General features: G+C 40.8%; 1 protein-coding gene across 1 annotated transcript; it reads left to right on the top strand.

Moving 5' to 3' along the window:
* The first annotated feature begins 5,105 nt into the window (after positions 1 to 5,105).
* Positions 5,106 to 7,077, top strand: LOC112809457 (small ribosomal subunit protein eS17-like). The gene is made up of 2 exons (XM_073879084.1): positions 5,106 to 5,113; positions 6,387 to 7,077. Exons 1-2 carry the CDS (start codon positions 5,106 to 5,108, stop codon positions 7,075 to 7,077), a joined length of 699 nt encoding a protein of 232 aa, XP_073735185.1.
* Positions 7,078 to 9,007: the final 1,930 nt, after the last annotated feature.

The following is a 9,007-nucleotide window of genomic DNA, read 5'->3' as shown; positions in this document are numbered from 1 at the left end:
CGCAGAAAAAAACCCAAAAACCTGGAAGAGTTTTATGAGAAGGTGTTACCAGACTTTGAAGAAGCACATAATTCTAATATTTCACAACCTTTCTGGAGTGTAGAAAAAGAAGAAATAATCTTGATCATTTTATATGCTAACATAAACTTAATATCAAAACCTAGCAACAAATATCTGCGAAAGAGGCAAATTACAGAAAATGTTCTCATGGATGTAGATGCAAAACTCTTAAAACATTATCAAAGCAAATCCAGCAGTGTATAAAATCATGACAAAGTTGTATTCTTTTCCACGGACTTAAATGCCACATCTGTCGTCTGCCAAGTTTTCTTATTTACATGGACACATTTTAGGGCACTAGTGTGTTTCTTTGTCATTTGCCTACTTCTCTCCAATATATCATTGTTTTAATTATTACAGCTTTAAAATACATCTTAACGAGCCCCTGGGTGGTTCGGTAGGTTAAGCATCTGCCTTTGGCTCAGGTCGAGTCCCGCGTTGGGATTCCTGCTCAGCTGGGAGTCTGCTTCTCCCTCCCCCTCTGCTCCCTACTCCCCCTGCTCATGCTCTCTCAAATAAATAAATAAAATCCTTTAAAAAATCCTTTAAAATACATCTTAAAATCTTACAGCACATGTTCCTTTGCCATACTCTTCTTTTTCGGATTTGTCTTAGTTCTTGGATTTTACTCTCCCTGATAAATTTTTGAATCCATTTGTTTAGTTCCAAGAAAAAGCCTATTGGATTTCTATTAGAATTACATTTAAACTACAGATTAGAGGGTGTTATGCTGAGTGAAATAAGTCAATCAGAGAAAGACATGTATCACATGACCTCACTGATATGAGGAATTCTTAATCTCAGGAAACAAACTGAGGGTTGCTGGAGTCGGGGGGGGGGGGGGGGGGAGGGGGTGGCTGGGTGATAGACATTGGGGAAGGTATGTGCTATGGTGAGCGCTGTGAATTGTGCAAGACTGTTGAATCACAGATCTGTACCTCTGAAACAAATAACGCAACATATGTTAAGAAAAAAAAGAAGAAGAAGAAGATAGCAGGAGGGGAAGAATGAAGGGGGGTAAATAGGAGGGGGAGACGAACCATGAGAGATGATGGACTCTGAAAACCAAACTGAGGGTTCTAGAGGGGAGGGGGGTGGGGGGGATGGGTTAGCCTGGCGATGGGTATTAAAGAGGGCACGTTCTGCGTGGAGCACTGGGTGTTATGCACAAACAGTGAATCACGGAACACTACATCAAGAACTAATGATGTCATGTATGGTGATTAACATAACAATAAAAAATTAAAAAAAACCCTACAGATTAATTTGGTGGATAACTGACATCTTTAGAATGAATATGGCAAGTCTTTCCAGTTATTATGTCCTCAATTTCTGGACAAAGATCTTAAATGAATTGCTTATATTTATTTGTAGGTCCTTTAAAATTTATTGTCATTTTGAAGATCTTTTTGTCTTACTACATTTCCTGGTTGTTTACAACTACTGCATGAGGACAATATTTATTTTGATCTGTCATTGATCTCTGATGTCCTCCAAGTTTATATGAAAATAATGGCATAAATAAGACATAAACATATAAGGAGAAGAGTAAACTGAGCATTCATTCTGAATGGTTCTACCTTTTATTATTTGACTGTTCATGTGTTGCCTGTTTGTGTGTTTTAATAATAATTTTTAAAACCACCAACTTTCCAATACTTCTTTATGGTTCTACCCCACTGACCAGGTACTAAAAATGGTCATGATAAAAAAGGTACAATTTGATCCCCTAAACCACAGGATGAGTGCTTCAACAGTCGTCAGGTAACACGCATTCATTTATTACATTAGCAAATATTTAACCAACTACTATATTTACTGAACACACACTGTGTGACCGGCAATGTGCTAGAGGTGACCAGAAAAGCCAAAGTCTCTGCCCTTTTATAGAGTTTATCACCTAGCGGGAGAATCAACAAACCTGTTGTGATGGTTAATTTTACTTGTCAATGTGAATAGGCCATAGTAGTCTGTTATTTCATCAAACATTAATCCAGGTGTTGAAGGTGTTTTGTAGATGTGGTTAACATCTACAACCAGTTGACTTTAAATAAAGTAAATAATTCTTGACAATGTGGGTGAGCTTCATCTAATCAGTTGAAAGCCTTAAGAAAAAAACTGAGGTTCCCAGAGAAGAAGAAATTCCACCTGAAGGCTTATAGCCTCAAGTGTGGCCTAGTTTCCAGCCTGCTGGCTTGCCCTAAAGATTTCAGACTTACCAGCCTCCTACAATCATGCGAGCCAGGTCCTTCAAATAAATTTCTTTTTTTACACATATACATATGTATCTTATATAAATATATATACATATATACAACATATTAACATATGTTATTATGTTAACATATATAACATATGTAACATGTATATTCATATATATAGATTTTTTACATATATACATATGTGAGTGTTATATACATATATGTGTGTATACGTATACTCAATAGGAGATACATACACACATAAAGTCTCCTACTGGTTACTTTTCTCTATAGAATCCTGACTGATCCATCTGCAAAAACATAAATTTGCAGTGTGTGCTATGAAGGGAAGACTTGGCAGGCATAGCATGGAGGGGAGGTTGCAGGAGAAACTGCTCATGTGGTCAAGGAAAGTCTGATGAATTCTTTTCTAGGCTGAGACCTGAAGCATAAGAAGCAGCCAGCCAGGTGAAGGGCTTCCAGAAACATCTGGATCAAATTATACTCCCATAAGGACCCTTGCCACTATGGAATACTACCATTTTATTGTTAACTCTATGGTAGTTTGGTAGGTAAAAGTGATATCATGTGATTTTTTTTCAACTTGTTTGTCATTATTTGGGAGGCTATTTTTTTTTTTTACATTATATGTCATTTAAGTGCTCTCTTTTCACAGTTTTGACCTGAATGGTTTAACAATAGCTCCAAAAGAGTGTCTTGTACATACATAGCATCATAGATTAGCAGAGGTGGAGGAGATCTGTGGGGTCTCACCAGTTCAAGCTATGCTTAATGCAAGAATTCCTTTGAAAGCACCTGTAACAGGTTTTAGCTTCTGCTTGATTAAGTTCAATGACACAGAACTAACTAGAGAACCACAGATTAACCTGGAAAGAATGGACTTTACATATCACTATTAGATTCATTCATATCAACAAATATTCATCTGGTTTTACAATAAGAAATAGTCCAGACTCTTCATTTTAAAGATAAGCACAGGTGACAGAGTTTAAACTATTTTCTCTAGTTCCTCAAGGGTGAGGGAACAAATCAGAGGCAAGAATCAGGTTGCCATAATGCAGATCCACCATACTTTTTATTTTAAGGTGATATTTTCTCCCAGAACATTGAGGGAAAAGAAAAACACACAACTACACAAGAGTAGCCCTAAAAGCCCTTTCTTGTAGTTTCATAGCTAGGGCACTCATAAATTTCAGTGCGATCTTCTGAAGATTCCTTTGAGAGAGAGAATAAGAAAATTTAATAGGCTGCTTTCTTACATTTCATATTGGGAGGTGTCTGTCAGCACAATTAGCCAATGTTCATATTTAGATTTAGTAGCATTTTGTTTTCTGGAGTCTAGTCCTTTAATCAGAAATGTGATAAATAGCATTTAAGAATTTGATAACAAAAGGCATGTGAAAAAATAATCGTGTGGCTTTGTGTTTAAAAATGTGTATCTAGGGACATCTGGGTGGCTCAGTCGGTTGAGCGTCTGCCTTTGGCTTAGGTCATGATCCCAGTGTTCTGGGGTCAAGTCCCGCATCAGGCTCCAGGGAGCCTGCTTCTCCCTCTGCCTGCCACTCTAAATAAATAGAGTGTTCTCTCTCTGGCAAATAAATAAATAAAATCTTTAAAAAAAATAATGTGTACCTCATGGGCGCCTGGGTGGCTCAGTCAGTTATGCATTTGCCTTCAGCTTGGGTCATGATCTCAGAGTCCTGAGATTGAGCCTGGGATCAAGCCCTGTGTCAGGCTCCCTGCTCAGCGGGGAGCCTGCTTCTCCCTCTCCCTCTGCCCCGCCCCGCCAGCCACCCCCCTCCCCGTTCATTCTCTCTCTCTCAAATAAATAAATAAAATCCTTAAAAAAATGTGTATCTTAACAACTGGCCTCTTAACGTCTAACATACCTGTCGACATAGTTAACCACTTGCTTCTAGCTTGGAGCACCGGCTTTTACATGATTGTTTTGCTTTTAATAATCAGAGAAGAGAAATTAAGAACTCAGGGAAAGAGCCTAAAATTTGCATAAGGACGATATCTACCAATCCTCCATGATGCATTTAGCTATTCCAGTCACTCAGTATTTGAAGTGCATTGACAGTGCCTGGTGCTGTTTTCGCAGCATAGGGTGATGACTTAGCTAAACACTTGCTTGACAGGAAACAAAATGAGATAGAGGTGACCACATTATTGCAGTCATTCTGACAAGCTGCCCATGTCTGAGAAGCAGGTGGTCAGGGTGCTGATGGAAAATACACAGCTGTAACTTTATGATCCATTTGACACAATTGTATAGTCACAAGCACAGGAAATTGTTTCATCACTCAAAATCATGTCTTGTCCTAAAGGCCTAACTCCTTGTTGGGCTGCACTGGCCCTAAGAAAGGATCTGAAATGTTATCAGTAATGACTGTGCTGGGCAACATTAATGAATTGACATTGACTCCTATTAGAGATACGGATTTATTTTACCCATACGAAACACTATTGAATTCTGAGCCAGGGTCTCCCTTGGGATCCTAGTTTATTCGTTCTTAAATGCCATCTTTCAAGCAATACTATTTTCAGACACAGATTAGAAGGCCCCCTGTTGATGTAAATGAGATGATCAGAAGACGTCCATTAATAGCCAACTGCAGCCCAGTTCTTCATGTTGTGCTGTGGTTTTTTTTTTAAAGATTTTATTTATTTGACAGAGAGAGACACAGTGAAAGAGGGAACACAAGCAGGGGGAGTGGGAGAGAGAGAAGCAGTCTAAAACTATGTGAGGTACGCGGGGATTTCCAGAGAGTTCTATGTAATGGTGGTGTGAAATGTACCGCAGAGGCAGTCAGGGCATAAATGACGCTGTAAGTTACATTAAGAACTTTTGAATTTCGGGGCGCCTGGGTGGCTCAGTCGGTTAAGCGACTGCCTTCGGCTCAGGTCATGATCCTGGAGCCCCAGGATCGAGTCCCGCATTGGGCTCCCTGCTCGGCAGGGAGTCTGCTTCTCCCTCTGACCCCCCCCCTTCTCATGTGCTTTCTCTCTTTTTTCCATTTTTCATATAAAAAAAAAAAAATTAAAAAAATAAAAAAAAAAAAAAAAAAACTTTTGAATTTCATCCTCCCTGTCGGTGAAGGGGAGGAATGACTTCAAGCGAGAGAATCACACAGTAAAAAGTGGTTTTATTTGTGTATGTATTTATGTACGTACTTTAAGGTTTTTTTAAATTTAAAATTTAATTTTAAATTTAAAATTTAAGGTTTTTCCAGCTTTTTGGAGGTACTAATTGACAAATAAAAATGGTATATATTTAAGAAGCACAACTTGATGTTTTGATATACATACACATTGTGTAATCATCACCACAGTCGAGCTAATTGGCACATCCCCCTTTCCCTCACGTAGCTACTAGATACTTTGAAGGTAAAATCAGCTAGACTAGGTAATTGATTAAATCCAGGAGTGAGGTAAATGAAGGAGAAAAGAAAAACTCTATGAATGCTGATGCTATTAAATTGAATAGGAAAGGCAGGAGACAGCAAATCACAGGGCCTTGGATGTAAAGGAAAGCAAGACAAGATGAGCTCTTGCTTACGGCGCTCTCTGCTTCCTTAGGCAGGGCCAATGCCATTTAATTCAGCTTTCTTGTGGGAAGATAACCATTTGGAACCAAGGGAATCAGAGAGCTTTAAAATTTGATACTCAGGAACAAAAGCTCGATCCTTCTGAGGACGATTTTGACAAATACAACCTAGGGTTCAAACCAAAGCTAAAGCAAAGATGCCAGAATATTATCAAAGGCTAAATTCAATTGGTGAGGAGACAAAAAAAAAAAAAAAATTGCTCACTTTGTGGCGGGCAGGAACTCGTTCAGAAACTGCCGTGCCTTTTGGTAAATTACTCATCCAGCATTTCCTTGCTGCTGAGCTCACGCACCACGTGTAAGCCTACCACAGGTGTGGCCCCCAATTTCAGCAACACGGGTAATAAGGACGAAAATTATTTCTTTTAACACGTCAGTAATGTGATAAGGTATTACTTAAGTTGTAGAGATAGAAGAAAACCGAGTGACACAATCGGAAAACCGAGCAGAAAAGAATCAACTCAGCTCTTTTATTATACCCGCCAACATGGTAGGTATCTTGGCCCGAAGCCTCGGTCTCCTACAATCGTCCTCCATCCTCTGCTTTCCGCGGCCTCCAGCCCTCGAGGAGGGGCGCGACACCCCCGCGCCCCCGGCCTCCGCGGGCCGCTGGCCTCCGCGCTGAGCCCTGCGCTGAGCCCCGCGCTCCGGCGCTGCCCGGCCGGCCCTCCTCCCGTCCTGGGCTCAGCCCCAGCCCGCGAACCCGCCGCCGTCGGAGGGCTGTCCCGGCTCGCGGGTGACGCTGTGTTCTCCCACCCGCAGGGCCGCGTCCGCACCAAAACCGTGCAGAAGGCGGCCCGGGTCATCATTGAGAAGTACTACACGCGCCTGGGCAACGACTTCCACACCAACAAGCGCGTGTGCGAGGAGATCGCCATCATCTCCAGCAAGAAGCTCCGCAACAAGATCGCAGGCTATGTCACACACCTGATGAAGCGGATTCAGAGGGGCCCGGTGCGAGGCATCTCCATCAAGCTGCAGGTGGAGGAGAGAGAAAGGAGGGATAATTACGTGCCCGAGGTCTCAGCCCTGGATCAGGGGATCATTGAAGTAGACCCTGGCCCTAAGGAAATGTTGAAACTCCTGGACTTTGGCAGTCTGTCCAACCTGCAGGTCACTCAGCCTACAGTTGGGATGAATTTCAAAACACCACATGGAGCCGTTTGGTCGTATCTGGATTTTTGAGTCCACAAGGCTGAGGGCCAGGCAGTCTTTGACACAGAAAAATGGTCCTCTAGTTAGCTGGCAGCCAGTCTCAAGAAAAATCATCTCTACTTTGTAGAGGAACTGGTAACCCTCAGTTCTCTATAGTTGAGAGTCTGCTTCTTGATTTGCCTCTTTTTTTCCCCCTTATGATCGTTTGTTTTGTTTCTTAAATTCCACATTTGAGTGAGATCATATGGTATTCGTCTTTCTCTGACTTATTTTGCTTAGCATTATACCCTTTCCCTTTTTTGCATTGAGTAATATTCCAGTCTCTCTCTCTCATGTATTTGTGAGATATATATATGTATATGTGTATATATATCTCTCACAAATTTTTTATCCATTCATCTATCAATGGACACTGAGATTGCTTCCATATCTTGGCTATTATAAATAATGCTGCAATAAACATGGAGGTTCACATATCTTTTCGGACTAGCGCTTTTGTGTTTTTTGGATAAATACCCAGTAATTGAATTACTGGATCATATAGTATTTCCATTTTTCATTTTTTCAGGAAACTCCACACTGTTTTCCACAGTGGTTGCCAGAGGGGTGGTGGGTGGGGAGATGGGGGAAGTAGATAAAGGGATTAAGGGGTACAAAGTTCCAGTTATAAAGTAAATAAGTCACAGAGATGAAGAGTACAAGATAGGGAATATAGTCAATAATATTGTGATAACATCAGATGGCGCCTACATTTATCATGGTGAGCATTTCATAATGTAGATAATTGTTGAATCACTATACTGTGCACCTGAAACTAATATAACATTGCATGTCAACTATACTTCAACAACAAAAATTGTAAAAAAAAAAAAAAATCGTTAAGAGCTTGACTCTATAATAAAATTTTATAAATCTGGATTTATTTTAAGCCAACACACTGCAAACACCGATTAATAAATGTCTTGATAGGTAGAGTTTGGGAGGACAGTTCGGGGAAAGAGGTTGCTGCTCTTAGAGAACTTCCATTCTAGTGTGAAAGGGAAACATTATATAGAAGTGGGCTCTAGGAAAACAGAGGAGAAAGCAATTAATTCTGAGTATGGGGGCAGGGTTTATCAGTATTACAGAAAGTACAATGTTTAAGCTAGGTCAACAAATATTTACTGGGCGCCTATGTGTGCCAGGCCCTGTTCTAAGCATCAGAGATGCATAAATGAACAAGACAGACAAGGTCTCTGTTAGGCTTCCTGGCACTTTCATTCTAATGGGAACCAAAGGCAGGAAATAGAGCTGAAAAGGCCGACTGGGACCAAACATGAGGGCCTTCGACGACCAGCGAAGGTCCTTGGACATTGTCCTGATAGCAATAGGGCATTGTTAAAGGCTCTTTATCAGAGGATGGGCATGCTCAAATTTGTTTTAGAATACTCACTTTGGCTGCAAAATGGAGAGTATATTCTGGGGGTGGTGGCAATGGGTAGGTAGCAGAGACTGGAGGCACAAAGGCTGCTCAAAAAGCTATTTCCGTTCATATTGCTGGAGAGAATAAGGGTCTGAAACACGGTAGACACAGTGGGATGGCGAAGGGAAGTGATGAGAGATTCATTAGAAGGACTTGGTAACTGATTGGATATGGGGGTCTGAGAGGGGTGACACCTCTTGGTCATACCTTTTAAGGAAGTAGATGTTTCATCAGACTCCACATCCCCGAATCCTACCACAGTATATTTACTAAGGACATACACACACCAAAATGGAAACACCAGCCAATGTACATTCGTAATCCTAATTAAGCCAAGAAGTAATCTCCTCTATCTCCCATCTTACCTACGTTCAATGGTCTAGCATAGCTCACCAAAGAAGGTGGTTATTCCATAAAACTCCTAAAAGAAAATGTAGGCAGTAATCTTTTGGATATTGGCTGTAGCAGTATTTTTCTAGATCTGTCTTCTCAGTCAAG

Source organism: Callorhinus ursinus, unplaced genomic scaffold (genome assembly GCF_003265705.2).
Source record: "Callorhinus ursinus isolate GAN/ISIS: 27379988/994484 unplaced genomic scaffold, GSC_fseal_2.0 scaffold33, whole genome shotgun sequence".
Lineage (NCBI taxonomy): Eukaryota > Metazoa > Chordata > Mammalia > Carnivora > Otariidae > Callorhinus > Callorhinus ursinus.
Note: the sequence above shows the minus strand (reverse complement) of the source record. Positions and strands in the feature narration are given on the sequence as shown.